At 41.5% G+C, this 14,404-nt stretch overlaps 1 protein-coding gene across 1 annotated transcript; it reads right to left on the bottom strand.

Annotated features, from left to right (window-relative positions):
• Positions 1-230: 230 nt before the first annotated feature.
• On the bottom strand, positions 231-12,571 carry LOC310927977 (F-box-like/WD repeat-containing protein TBL1XR1). The gene is made up of 16 exons (XM_083890434.1): positions 12,504-12,571; positions 12,359-12,425; positions 10,169-10,272; positions 9,880-10,025; positions 9,443-9,662; positions 8,858-8,990; positions 7,755-7,896; positions 7,459-7,522; positions 7,277-7,374; positions 6,222-6,282; positions 5,805-5,926; positions 5,528-5,602; positions 5,300-5,427; positions 4,968-5,133; positions 4,585-4,686; positions 231-2,526 (listed from the first exon to the last, which is right to left on the bottom strand). Exons 3-16 carry the CDS (start codon positions 10,224-10,226, stop codon positions 2,500-2,502), a joined length of 1,542 nt encoding a protein of 513 aa, XP_083746560.1. The 5' UTR covers positions 10,227-10,272; positions 12,359-12,425; positions 12,504-12,571; the 3' UTR covers positions 231-2,499.
• Positions 12,572-14,404: the final 1,833 nt, after the last annotated feature.

The following is a 14,404-nucleotide window of genomic DNA, read 5'->3' as shown; positions in this document are numbered from 1 at the left end:
TTATAGCCTCTGTATATACTGTACATTTTAACATAGCGATAGAAAAAAGCAGCTGAAATGCTCTATTCTAAGTTTTCAAAGTTATCTCTCTAACAGATTATGCTGAATATTGATTATTAGTAATAAACATGGCGTGTAGAAATGCAGTGCCACAGAATGAGTAAATCAAGGAGCAAACACGCCGATATATTATCAAAATAGATTTTATTCTAGACCTTGCGATCTGAGTGATATTACAACAGTCAGATCAGGAGGCTGCAGACTGCAACCCTGTGAGTGAGAGAGAGTACAACATAAGTGAGGGCAAAGACAACACAAACAAAAACAAAAAAAAGAATCCTGCAAATTGGTATTTACATGTTCTGTGTTATACATCAACAGCTCAATCCAAATTCCATGTATTTTTTTTTTGTTCATTTTAAGTGGATGGCTACAAATGAATGAGAATTACAAAAGTTTTGAGGAGGTACAAAACCTTCAAGGGCTCTCCCGACATAGCAAAGATAATTTGACATTAGTACGATCGGTAGGAACAAAACAAAAACAAAACAAAAAATAATAGCAAACACGTTTGAATGCAGTGTAAAAAGCTTATCTAAAAACTAACCTTTATAAAATACCATTCCACTGTCTTAGACATCAATTCAAATAGTGTACAGTGATAGTCCAATCACTGCCGACTGCGTTAAAACAAAACTTCAAAAAGAGTACGACGCTTCATTACGATTTTTAACAAAATTGGTAACATTCGGAACGAAACCTCCAACGAGTCCGACGACGTGTAGCTCATGCCGCTAAGATGCTAGCCGTGGCGATGAGATGGGAACTGGAATGGCGTTTGCAACTGAAACCCTCGCTTGTATTCTAGCCTCTAAAATGGTATTTTATTTAAAAACAAACATTCCTCATGGTCACGACCTCTGGTGATGCGCACCATCATCATGTCTTGTACTTCAAGCATCTTCAAAAATTTACAAATGAGTGGCGTACAAGAGATTCCCCCTTTGACAGCACATATATATATACATATATGTATATAGCAGATAACCATGTTACATCAAGTCTTATGCCGCTGTACGTCTGCTTTTTTAAGCAAGAGCAACTCTGAACACTACAAACCAAAGCAATGTCTGTGCATAACTGTGCATAGGCCTGAACACAGCCCGTCTCCAGAGTGTGTGTGTGTGTGTGTGTGTGTGTGTGTGTGTGGGGGGGTTATTAATGCTGGGCAACAACTGCATGACAACAGCAAACAAACGGCTGTGATGTCTACTTCCGGTCACCACGGGGAAACTGAAAACTACACGTATTACAAAATAAAAGCTTGAGCGTGACTCAAAACGATATGAAATCCAGAATCACTGGTCCACTCTCAAAATGCTGACTCATGTTTACAAAAAAAGTGCACTCGAAAACCCTGTGCTTCCAGAGGAAGTGATAATCCAGATGTTCTCTCGTCTGATGACCAAGTAGAGGGGGGGGGGGGGGGGGGCGGGGGAATGGAACATGATTAGATGGACTTAGTCTGATTATCATAACAAGCACATATATGACTATTCATTTTTCATGTCAAATGTATTAAAGCAGACTAGTTTTTCTGTCTTTCTCTCTCTCCCAGAGACCGCAAAGACACCAGGAAGCAGAGCTCCCACTGTGTCACGTTACCTCACTGGTGACACAAGTGCACAGCTGGTCTAGGACAAGCTCAGGTTCAGTGACGGGAGCGAGCCCGACACTGTCTGCACTTTGAGGACAGTTGGGACGCGATATCGACTTGGCGTTACAGCTACAGAGGCTTTGAATTCTTCAGAGCTTGACATCATTTTCTGAGGATAAACGTTGCAGGAACAAAAGGGAGAGTTTACTCTTTGATTTACAGCTTTAGACTTTGTAACTGAGAGAAAAAAAGAAAAAAGAAAACGGGAGAACACAAATGGTCGTCGAAATTATCAACCACTTCTATTATTTTCTGAGCTATACATAACAGACTGAAAAAGATGATCACTCACAGAACATCCAATACAAAACAAGTCCACCCGCCCCACCCTCATGTAATATAAAACCTAGAGAGAGATAAAATCCAAATTCAACACAACAATGTCCACAGGACACTGGGCGCTGGCGTATGCAATATGCAGACGCGAAAACAAAAACAACTTGATCTTTAAAAAGGATAAAAAGAGGAAAGAGAAAATAATCCAGGTTATTTTGGTTTGTGTGAGTGACGAGCCCCCCGACGAGGGTTACGCTGAGTGACGACGTGTCTCTTCCAGCAGTTCTGGGAGAGAAATGCAAGTGTGCAAACAGACCTTTAAGCACTGTGTGTGGCTAAGGTCTGGTCCTTGTGTGTACATCTTCAGAGAGACGAGGGAGAGTTCTGTTATGGCGGGCCATTGCATCTGATGGGACTACAGCAGTGTGCCGGACAGGCAGGGACACTCAGTCAATTTTGGCTATTTACACATTCGTAGTCGGGTCCATGGCTCCCACCGATGAGTGTCATTTCCTCAGGTCTAATACACAAACCTGGAGGAGAAAAATCAAAAAAGTGGAAGGAGTCGAGTTTAACGCGGTGCTTCAATGTCACCCGTAACAATTTCAATTTCTGCCACAGCTCGTCGACGGGAAGAGAAGGTTTCATTTATCATCAATGACTGGAGTTTCAAGTGTCATTTCCCTAGGGTCAGCGTTCACTTTCTACCACCAAACATCACTCAACTTGTTTGTATATTCTATCTACAGACGAGATAAGATTTTACCCACGTATGACACTTTTCACTGAAAGGAGGGTGATCACAGCCATGTCCTGTTCATGAATGTGGTTAGGTTTGTGCACAAAAAGTGACAGTGAGGATGATTATTTAATCTTGATAAAAGCACCACCTCGGTATAAGAACGTAGGGTTGACAACAACAACACTTCAGAGATAATACATCACCTTTTTTTTTTTTTTTTACATTTTACATTTTACAAAGCCACAAAAGTAATGTTCCCCATGGATTGCATGTTTTCTGTGCTTGGACAGAGCAATGACGCATTTCTCAGAGCCTTTACTTTGTGTTTTGCAGAAATAACCGTGGAGCCAATATCATTCATCCTTCTCTGCACCGATGCGTCAGTTTGGTGAAGACTCGTCAGTGGACGGAGGCTTTCAGGTCTGTCTACACTTTTCCAACAGGGATCAAAACAAGATTTTGGCCCAGTGGTTTAAAGCCTCTCAGATACTTGATCCCAAAACGCCTTGGTTTGCCTTGGCCAAAATGATTCAATTTTAATGATTTCTTTGTTATGTGGAGCAAAGAAAATATTCACATTTAATATGCTAAAACAATCAGAAATCTTCTTGTTTTAATAATGAAAAAAGCTTCAAACCAATTATCAAAATAGTTGACGATTAATTAAGCAATCGGTAATAATCGATTAACTGTTTCAGCTCTAGCTGTGTGTGTCAAGCAAGAGACAGAGCATCAGTTGTGACGGTGACCAGGCAGGGCTAGTGTTAGCCGAGATAATGCGAAATCTTCTATGCTTGTTGGAGGAAATGAATGTCTGGGATCCTCCTGATCAAGCCGAGTGTCCGTATGTTCCTCACCTGCTTGTCAAAGTTAAGAGTGTCAGGTTGAAGCAGTCTGACCACGGTCTATAAGCTAAGCAGCTCATAGCTTAGCATCGGTTTTGGCGAAACATAGCCAGACTTTAGAACGTATGACTTTCTTCACTGTGATTCGGTGTCTGCGGTTCTGTGTCTCTGTGTGTGTGTGAGTGACAGGCAGGCAGCGGCAGATAGCCCCGCCCCCTGCACAGACAGACACACAGATCTCTCCACGGGATTAGGAACAGCAAAAAAAATCTCATTGTGACCAACGTCGTTGCAGTATTTCAAAATTTAGCCAGAGAGCCCGGTACCATCGCTAAGTGTAAAGTAGATTAGCGGGCGCAATCAAAACATATCTGTGTTAATTGCATTAATCAATACACATTTGAAATGACACCACTACAAAAATCTTACAAGAGAAAAACTTTCTTTATCAGTTAAAAAGCCTGGAAATCAGGACTCAAGTCGGTCTTGAGACCAAGACTCACTAAAACACTACATGTGACTGTTGTAGTTTCCATGTGGAAACAGCAGGCAACTGAAATAAGTATGTGCCATAAATCAAGGGTCTAAACTTGATTCTGACAAGGCGCCATCACCACATTTTATGGCATCATTTTGACTAGGTCAAATAGGTTTACTGACACAATTTCCACCCAAGTGGGCTGGTTTAATGTGACATTTCAGAAATAAATGCAAAACAAATTACTAGGACACAAACAGACAGCAAATGTTGCACTGCGACTTGTCATTGGCTTCACCTCTCCAGTAGAAACATTGGAACTCATACATTTACAAACTTGTGTTAGCTTTTCTACTGGAAAAAGAGGGAGCAAATACTTGCGAGTTATGTTTATTCACTATATTTGCATAAGTCCTGCAACATGGAATTTTGCTGCTTCATATTTGGTCTGAACAAACTATATTTGTGAACAGAGGCAGTGGTGGCTGTTATTTGTATGATGTAGTGCTCAAACAGCAAAACTCACCGATCCATCTGATGCACTGGCTCCTACTTTGTCCCCTGTGGCGTTCCAGCATACCTCAAAGATCCCTCCTGTCCCCCTGTAGCTGTGGACTAAAGCGCCCGTCTGAAGAAGAACAAAACACTTTTAAAATGAAGAACAACTTCCTCATCACATGTGTATTGCTGTGTTATGGTTACTGGTAGGGTTGTCCCGATCAACTGACGAGTGTCTGTTGTTGTAATCTGAAGTTACGGCGATGCTCACCTGCTTTGGTCCGCACTAAAGCGTGTATGTGCGCCCTAATAGATAAATAAAAGCTGAGCTACACAGCGGACCTGATCGGGGGTTTTCTGATCTGATACTTGGAATCGGGACATCCCTAGCTACTGGTCCTCATGCCTGACCTGAGTGTTCCAGATGTGGACACACTTGTCAAAGGAACCACTGGCGAGGTGCCTCCCATCAGGGCTGAAGGCCACACTGTAGACGGGCTCCTGGTGGCGGGTCAGTGTGTGGATACACACCCCGCGCTCTACGTCCCATAGACGCACTGTTGAGTCAAACGATGCACTAAAGAGACAGGAAACAGGGACAGAAAAGTCAGTTAGAACTTAGTGTCTACTGTGCAATTTCAGATATGATATATTTCTGATTCGGATTCCTAGCAATTAAGTTAAATGACACAAGGAAATGAAAACTTCTGAAAGCTAAAAGAGCTGCTGCATAGTATTCTTACCTGGCCAACATGAGGTTGGCATTGGGGTTGTTGGTCCCGGGGCCTGTGGGGCTCCACTTGATTGTGTAGATTTCTTTATTGTGAGCCTGTAGGTCATGGACACACAAGTCCTGTTTCATGCTCCAGATCTGTGCCAGAAAAGGAAGGATATGATCATAAAAAGCAGTGGTTGGATTAATTTTCCTTGTCTGACTTTGGTCATTACATTTTCATGTTGTGTGGACTGACCTTAAGTGTCATGTCATCAGAGCAGGAAGCCAGCAAGCTGCCCGTTGGATCCCACTTTATGGCGTTGACTTCATTCTGCAAAGATAAATCAAATATAGGAACTAAGACGTAATACCTGTTACAGAGACTGCAGCAAGTTTAGTCCAATATGCTGTGTTTCAATTCATCCTGTTAACTTTCTTATATAAATGTGTTTTTCCCTCCAGCATCTTAACAATATTAATCACAAATTACATCGATTCCACCACGCTCCTCATTTTTCCTCCCCATGTCTTACCGTGTGTCCCTGGAAGGTCTTGACAGGTCTGTCCTGACCCAGCTTACACACATGGATGCACATGTCTGTGCTGCAGGAGGCAAACGCGTTGTTGCTCTGCCAGTCTACGTCCAGAGCAGGTGCTGTTGGGAGGCAGAGACGGAGCTTAGGGCTGCTGCAGCAGTGAGATACGCAAGCAGACCATGAGACACCATAACGACACACAATGATAATCTGAGTACAGATTTTTTTTATTTATTTTTTATTATTGTTGCATTTGATTCTGCAGAGATGGTTTTAAAACGGTAACAGTTTGTGATTTAATTTGGTAGTCTGGTCTGTTATTGTCACGCTCCAGCAAACTAATCCTTATGGTCTCGCTGCAGTTCAGAAAAAGGTAACATACACCTGACAGCGTTTTTGCCTCTTTTTACTCACCTGAGTGGAAGGGGAACTGTTGCTTGGCCTCTCCTGTGTGTGCGTCCCAGATAATTGTTGTCTGTGTGAAAGAGGAGAGTTTTATTAATAATGTATGATTTTCAAGCCTTTTTATACAAGACAATGACGCTCCTCAGACATGTACTGAAGCCCGGAGATTCTCTTGGGATTGTCCAGAGGGGCTGAATGTGAGAACATAGTCGTCTGCAGAAATCACCACAGACTTCTATGTCATGTCCAAGTGAGCTCATGTGACAAAGCAGCTTGACTTTTATGTGTAGCCTCTCCTGCAGGACACCGTGCGTGTCATTATACTGAAGTACACTAGATGGCAATGTTGCACAATGTCTGTTTGTGAAAGGTCTGTTCAAAGGAAATTCATCATGTTATCAATATGCCGTTTCTCCTCTTTTATAATTAATGTTTGCAGGAAATCACAACATTAGATCATTTTCAACAATCCAAAGATAATAAATAAAAGGATGCACACAGAAATGCAGCAAAAGCTGAACGCAGACATTTTAAACTTTGCTTCACTAAAATCTTAACTGGTAATTAATTACTAAAATGGCCACTCAAGTAATTGAAAGGTTGATAAAGCACCCTAATATATATATATATATAAATATTATATTTTAGACTTCATCCCTGCAATGATAAAAACCCATCATCCCTGTGTCGGCATATAGTAAGACAGCAACCTCGTAAACCACTGCACACTTCAGAATGATTTCAACCCTCCTATTGATATCCTATCCACAATAAAAAATATGACTTAACTGTGCACCTGTTATAACAACACCCTGATGCTATTGGAAATAGATAAAAAGTAGCGTAAGTGATCGCAATTTGAAACACCTCACGTTCCACTTAGCTGTTCATTCTGTGAACTGTGAACTTGTATTTGAGAAACTAAAACCTACACACAGAATTCATGCCTGTGCACAGAACAGGATGTCTGAAGGTTTTCCTTGTGTGTGAGCTGCTTGTACATCTGCTCATAGGCTCTTACTGCTACGTTGTCAGGTACAAAATCTATCTATGCAGTGCTTTACCTTGTCTACACCAGCACTGAGGATGAAGTTTCCTTTCTTATTCCACTTGAGTGCAAATATAGGACCTTTATGTTGACCCAACGTGCTCGCAAGGTTGCCTGAAAGAATAAAAACACAAATTATAAATACAGCTAACACAGTTTTACCGTGATAACGTGTGTGTCAGAGGCTGAGGGTCTCACCATCTTTTGTCCATATTCTAGCAAAGCCGTCATATGAGCCTGTGGCTAGCAACGTTCCCTCACTCTGAAAGAGAAAGATATTTCTTGTTAGTTTGCAGTAGTTGTATTTGGTGTTGTGCACTGACTTTTGTTACACAGGATTGCTGTAGCAGTATTCAACTGCAGTGACTCGCCCCCATATATACAGTATGGTTGGAAGGAATGCCTTTAGTAGAAGTAGTAGCCACACACACACACAGCACTAGATTAGATTACTAAAAAACTGCACTTAGAGGAGCAAGCGCACAGTCACTCACATTCCAGTCTAGTGAGGTGACGTCTTTGTTGCTGGGTACGTCCTGGCCCCCTTCCCGTATGCAGTGTCTCAGAACCAGCTGGGTGGATCCGCCTGTGCTGTTCTCACTCAGGTTCCAGATCCGCGCTGTAGAGTCTCCAGACCTGCGGACACGCACACACACTAGAAACTTACTTCTCATAGTCGGGCTAAACCATATAGTCTGCATATCTGAATCTGCATAGTGAGCAAGGTGAGATTGCTGAGATCAGATCCCAAACAAACAATCACTCAAGCTGCATGTGCACACACTATTTAATACCAGGAGTATCTGTCCACCTGTTATTGCATCAGCCACGCATTTTTGCAAACATCCCACAGGCGTGAGATCGGATGTCATGTGGCCACAAGAGACACATCCACGACACAAATTAATGCCAAGTGTGTCGAGTCATAATTAATACTGTCGCAAAATCATCTCCAGTTGTGAAGCCTCAATTTTTGCCATTTCAAACGGCGCTAACTATGACAGTTTTTGAAATTGGAAAATCACAGGCACGTGAGGAAACTCCTCAGGAAAGTGATATTCAGTGATATTATAAATCAAGTGAGAAATAGGTGCTCATTTTGCCCTCAACTTCCATTCAAGCAGAGTTCGTTTTGCAACCAGCAGAGTCACCCCCTGGTGAAGTGCTACTTCCGATACAACTTCCTTCACTTTTCAAATACATCCATGTCTACAAACTGGGGAGCCACATAGTTCCTGTTACAGCTGTGATCCTCAGAGCATACAGAGACTCTACATCTTCAAACTCATCCCTCCCTGATGTAAACATCCTGCAACAATCAATCGATAAAGCCAATCTCATTAAAAGGTGGATGTTTTCTCGTTACACAAGGCGTTTTGTTTTTTCTCCCCTGTGGCAGTTCTATGCATTCGGTACTAAAGTACTTTGTAACTTTCTTTGAAAATGCTATATCAATCAAGTGTATTATTGTTGTTATTAATGTCAATATAACTACTTTGGGCCACAGATTACAATCGAATAACCTAAGTAGCATTTATAAAAAGATTTTGATGCAGTCCATGTTGTGAGTGAAAGAAAATGATGTGGTGATACTGACCCAGAGGCGAGGAGGTCGTTCACTGGGTTCCAGGCACAGATGAAAACTTCGGACTCGTGGCCTCTGAGGACCATTGCTTTACTTTGAGGGATTTCCACGTCTCTATCCACCTCCATCATCTCAGAGTGGTGATCTACAGTACAGGGCAGAGTGAGAAGCACAAGCAAAACCTTTAACTAAAGGTGGATAAAAGAGTAATCAGTAACACTGTCCTACTGCCCTCTTCTTTAATAGGAGAATGGACAAACGGACAAGCTTTCCAACATACAGGCTCTATCTGCTTGAGCAGCCAAATACGAGTCCATAAAATAGTTCAGGACAACTACACATGTAGCTAACGTTGTTGAGGAGTTGACATAAGGGGCGGAGGACTGTGATCAGATAGCAATCAGATCTTGATAAGGACAACGGAGATGGCTGTTAATACCAGGTTTAAATGCATGTGGTGAAGTGATTGCTGGTTTTATTAAACTTAATGTCAAGGTGGTAAGCATTAAGTTAATCTAGCAAAGAATCAAAAATACAAAAGTCCAGCACTATGGCAGATCATTTTTCATTCAAAAACAAGAACACTAGCTAGCTTACTGGCTAAGGCATGGGATCCATTTTCCTCTCCATTGGCAGTGCCTTCCCCATTTTTAGTGCTTCCCTGGGGTCCTGTGCCGCTGCCACTGCATGCCGCCACCTGCTGCTGCTGGGCCAGCTTGTCTCTATAGGCCTGCTGTCTGGTCTGGACAACATCTGGCATCACGGCATCGATCAGAGACAGAGATTCGATGGGCCGTCCGTCAAACAAGGTTCCGTCCTACACAGAAAACATGCAGCATTACGTAGTTTCCTCAAGTTAACTGGGATTTGTAGTTTAATAATGGACTTTATTGTAAGCCGGCAAAGCTATAACAGAAATTCTATAACACAAAAGCCTACATGCTAGAGTGGAAACATAAAGTATGCAGTGGAGTTTTACAAAACAGTTCTTGGTAAATTACTCTCATTAGTATCCAACAATGTAAGAGTCTGACCTCATTTATGCTGACTTCAGCCTCCACATACTGCAGGCCCTTCTGGATGATGGATATGAGGGCAGCAGGGGGCACCAGGGCTCCATTGATGTTGGACTGGCTTATGTGGCTCTCTATGCCAAAGGTGAATGCTGAGTGAGAGAAGCCTAGTGGAAGCAAAATAGTTTTATGGTATGATTTAGACAAAGTTCAATAAAGTGGGAACTATGACAAGAGGTGTACAATATTTAACTGTATATTATTTTAAGTACTCAGGCCAGGTTGGTTCCTCAAATAATCGTTGACTCACCTGACTCTTGCAGATATCTGTAAACCAGGAAATTGACCTCATCACTGCTTATGCTCATTTTTAGTCCTGGTGATTAAACCATTGGGTCAGCACAGTATCGGAGCCTGTGAAAGCAAAGCGCACACTGTGATGTGATAGTAGTACACGTGGCACAGAAATGAAAGTTCACAAATGAAATGAAAGGAATTTCTACTCTTATCTTATCCCCCATGTTCTCAAAGAAACATTATTAACTGTATAGTAAAATCCAGATGACATATGGTGGCACTGAGCCAGGTGAAATGAGAACCGTCTCTCTTTCTCGCTCGCTCACACACAGGATGGTGTTACTCTATGAGGTAACTTCCAAACTGGCACACATGGTGAAAATAGAGAACAGGAAGAGGTTAAAAACACAACACCTAACTTGACCTCAATCTCGTAACTTCTGAACAGGGAGCAGGACAAAAACACAGACCATTATCGTCATCATTATCATCACCTGTCATTTGATGAATAATAACGCCTTGCTCATCTACCTGTTTGATGCCGCAAAAGCCTCCTCGCTCTAGGCAGGGAACCAGTTTCCATTCATTAACCTACAACTGGAAATTATTTCCAGCAGTCTTCACAGGGCAGGCAGGGTATTTTGGACCAAATGTCTGGCTTTAAACCTCAGCAGTGACAGATTGTGCAGTCCTTGTTGTTGGCCCCGTATTTATTCATGCAGAACCGGCGCTGTTTAAACAGGACAGTGGAAATAAACAAGGCGCCTGGACGAGGGACAGAACCACTACTGTTTCCGTGATGCCAATCCCCTGAAAAAGTCAACATGTATCCTGCTGCATCCCAGCGGCTGAGATCCAAGACCAACTGAACCAAGAAGCCTGCAATCTAGTGGAAGCCCTTCAGCAATTCCAAAAAAGGTGGTCACAAAGTCTTCATGGCCAATTCCCATATTAAGCATGAAGCATGAAGCATAACCACTAGAATTCAGCAAAGGGCTCCATACAAGCAGAATATCTTCAAGAACAAATTTATGTTAAGGGAAAACCAACTATAAATAAAATGTGTGGTGACCTTCTGCTGCCATTGCTCATCTTCTACAAGGCTTTGACATGTTGTGCACTCACATGGTCTTCAGTACACCTTAGTTATAAGTAGTTATTTGAGTTCCAGACTCCTTTCAATCATTTCAAACCTGCCTGGACATTCTCCTTTGACCTCTGGCATCAACAAGGCTTTTTCTCCCAGACAACTGCTTTTCACTGGATATTTTCTTTTTTCAGACCATTCTTTGTAAACCCGAGAGATGGTATGAGTATGAAAATCCCAGTAGATCAACACTTTCTGAAATACTCAGACCAGCCCGCCTGCTACGAACAACCATGCTCCGTTCAAAATCACTTCAATCTCGCCCATTCTTATGCTTTGTTTGAATTTCATAGATTAAATCTGATCGTATTCTCAATTAATCAATTGGGTTCTTGGTCCATAAAATGTCATGAAATGCTGAAATAGCTGGCGATTCATTTAGTAATAGGCTAATAATCGGTTAACCGTTGCAGTCCTAATGTATATGCTTGAATACATTGTGTAGCTGTTCCCACAGCACCAGTTCAGTGCTTGGGCTGCAAGAGTGTCTTTCCATTGTTGTCATTAAGGTACGGTAAATTTATAATAGCCCTGCGATGGACTGACGAACTGTCCAGGTTGTACCCCGCCTATCGCCCTATGTCAGCTGAGATAGGCACAGCACCCACCGCGACCCTCCGGTGGAGGATAAAGTGGTAGATAATGGATGGATGGATGTTTAATGTATAATAACCATGTTGGTATAACACTTGTGCTCATCTAATACTAACCTCCTTTCAAAGAGTGCCAGCAAAATGTCATTACAATGCAAGTGACGCAGGAGCAGTGAAGAGGGTAAGAGCTTACTTACTTACAAGAATAGCCGCTTGACTATTCTGTCAAATTTTTGAATTTCAAGAGCGTTATTTACATAATAATCAAGCTATTGAAAGAGACAAACGGCTGGTGTAAGAAGTCCAGAAAGCCACCAACGAATTCCCACTCACATAGTTCACATTTCCACTTCTGTTCAATTTTCTTACCCATGGCCATGGTGCTGCAATCTCCCAGGCATCAATATAAGCATACAACTACACAGAGAAGCTAAAATGATGTAATACTAAACAGATACACTACCCATGTGATCAAGATGTCTTCAGGGATGCATCATAACTGCGTTGTCCTCGACAAGAATTCCCAATTCCTGTGAGACAAAGAACAAGCATTTACTCATTCAATCATTTCCTTGGCTTGTATTTAATTCATCTCTACATGCACTCACTGCTGTCAAGTAATGCCCCACATTAAACAAGTAGTGCCAAATACCACTTTCACACATAATATTATATTCACAGAAGACAGTATTCCGCTGTTAGAGGTGCAACAAAATTAGAGAAAACATTCCAGCAGCAGTGTGTCAGGGTGAAAAGGCAGCCCGAACAAAGTGTTATGCACAAAGGGGCGAGTCACAAAACCAGAACAGAAACTGGGTCAGCAATGTAAAAAAGCCAAAAACAGTCTTGAGGATATTTGTGCATGGTGAAGCCATCCCTGAAGCAATGACATCGACATGTGCTTTGTTGTGTAAAGCGTGAATTAAACAGCCAACTTTGTCGTCAGTATATGTCACAGATGCTACTATATTATATTAAAAAAACTTCTAATACAGAATGTCAAACTGGTACCAATGGCTTTTTTTAATACTCCTAGGTAAACGTGGCTCCACTTCAGCCTGTGTTACTGCAGGGCCAACCTAAATCCAATGCAAGGTATTTCCCCATGCTAATCTGTCTGCAACTTAGAAAGATAGTAAGCTACTACACCTTCCCCCATCAGGTGGTGGTGAGTGTCCAATGTGTTAATTGAGACAGTGGGACATGAGTCATTCGTAGACTTATGAATGACTCAAAATGCAGTCAGTCACTGGTGAAAGCCAGAATAAGTAGATATGGGATTATGAACGCCACAGGTTAATTATCCTTGCCAAATGATTTGTGATAAATTAGGATAATTACAAAAAAATGTTATCTTTATTGTTAACGGAAATAGGTGGAGCCTATACTGTTATTCAGTTCATATTCATATGCTTATAGAAGCGGCTCTCAAATTTCAAATACGGACATTTACTGATACTAAGGATGCAGATGAACTAATGTTAATAATATGTCAAAACATACGTACGCAAAGAAAAATATTTTACAAAAATGTTAATTAATGTTTTTGCGAAACCATATTATTTATTTATTTTTTACATATTTTAAGAGAAACTCTAGGTTAAATATCCGATTCTTAAATGCAATCATGACGTGAATGGGCTCCAACTTGTGGCACAAAAAATTAATCACTAGGACTGTATGTTAGCGAGTCAGTACCGTGAAATATCAAAGGTTTTATTTTAATTGTTTTTCACGATTTTCACCACTATTATATTATATTGCATATTATCCCATCCATACACCATATATATATATATATTTTTATTTTTTTATCAAGTACACCCACTTTCAATTGACAATTATTGCAATGTTTACTGTAAATATCCCACATGTCATGGTCACTGAGTGGAAGCACGGGGGCAAACAGTAGTAGGCTTTGTCGCAATTTACGCAACGAGTTTTGATATGTGAATATACAATACTTGGCCCTTTTTAAGTAAGTAGTTATTGGCACAAGCCTGTGTTATCATTATTATTATTAGCCATGAAACGTTAGCCCCCTGGCTAATGTGCGAGTTTACATTAGTTTTGCCTTTGCGGCGGCCGTACCCGTCACCACACATGCCACTGAGGCAAGGCGGTCCACGGTCTCGTTTAACGCAGGTCATCCAACAGTTAGCGCTCGACGCACTGTAGTCAACGCTGTGCTATTCCACGATTTGTATTTCTTATGGACACTACTTGATGCTACGCGCGATAACTTGGCTTTTAAAAAAATATATATATTTCTGACGAAATCAACAGACCGTCATGATCACCCGCAAACCTACTGAAAACTAGCGAGCTAGCTAACACTAGCACGCTACGCTAATGACAGTGTTGCTATAATCTCGTACCTACTTGGACAAAACTTCTCAAATGTTGAGATCTTCCACAGCTCGTGTATTCAAGTCAGACCATGTTATCGTTTAATCAGTTGCAACACAGTACGCTTTCGCACACATTTATATGCATTATCTATCGTCAG

Source organism: Microchirus variegatus (assembly GCF_963457635.1).
Source record: "Microchirus variegatus genome assembly, chromosome: 5".
In the NCBI taxonomy this organism is placed as follows: domain Eukaryota; kingdom Metazoa; phylum Chordata; class Actinopteri; order Pleuronectiformes; family Soleidae; genus Microchirus; species Microchirus variegatus.
Note: the sequence above shows the minus strand (reverse complement) of the source record. Positions and strands in the feature narration are given on the sequence as shown.

Excerpts from the sequence above, each read along its gene's own strand:
- LOC310927977 (XM_083890434.1), bottom strand. The coding sequence starts at position 10,226 with ATGAGCATAAGCAGTGATGAGGTCAATTTCCTGGTTTACAGATATCTG. Across the intron at positions 5,134-5,299 it reads GCCAACCTCATGTTGGCCAG|TGCATCGTTTGACTCAACAG; the intron begins GTAAGAATACTA and ends CTGTCTCTTTAG. Across the intron at positions 2,527-4,584 it reads CCAGTGCATCAGATGGATCG|GTTTGTGTATTAGACCTGAG; the intron begins GTGAGTTTTGCT and ends TTTCTCCTCCAG.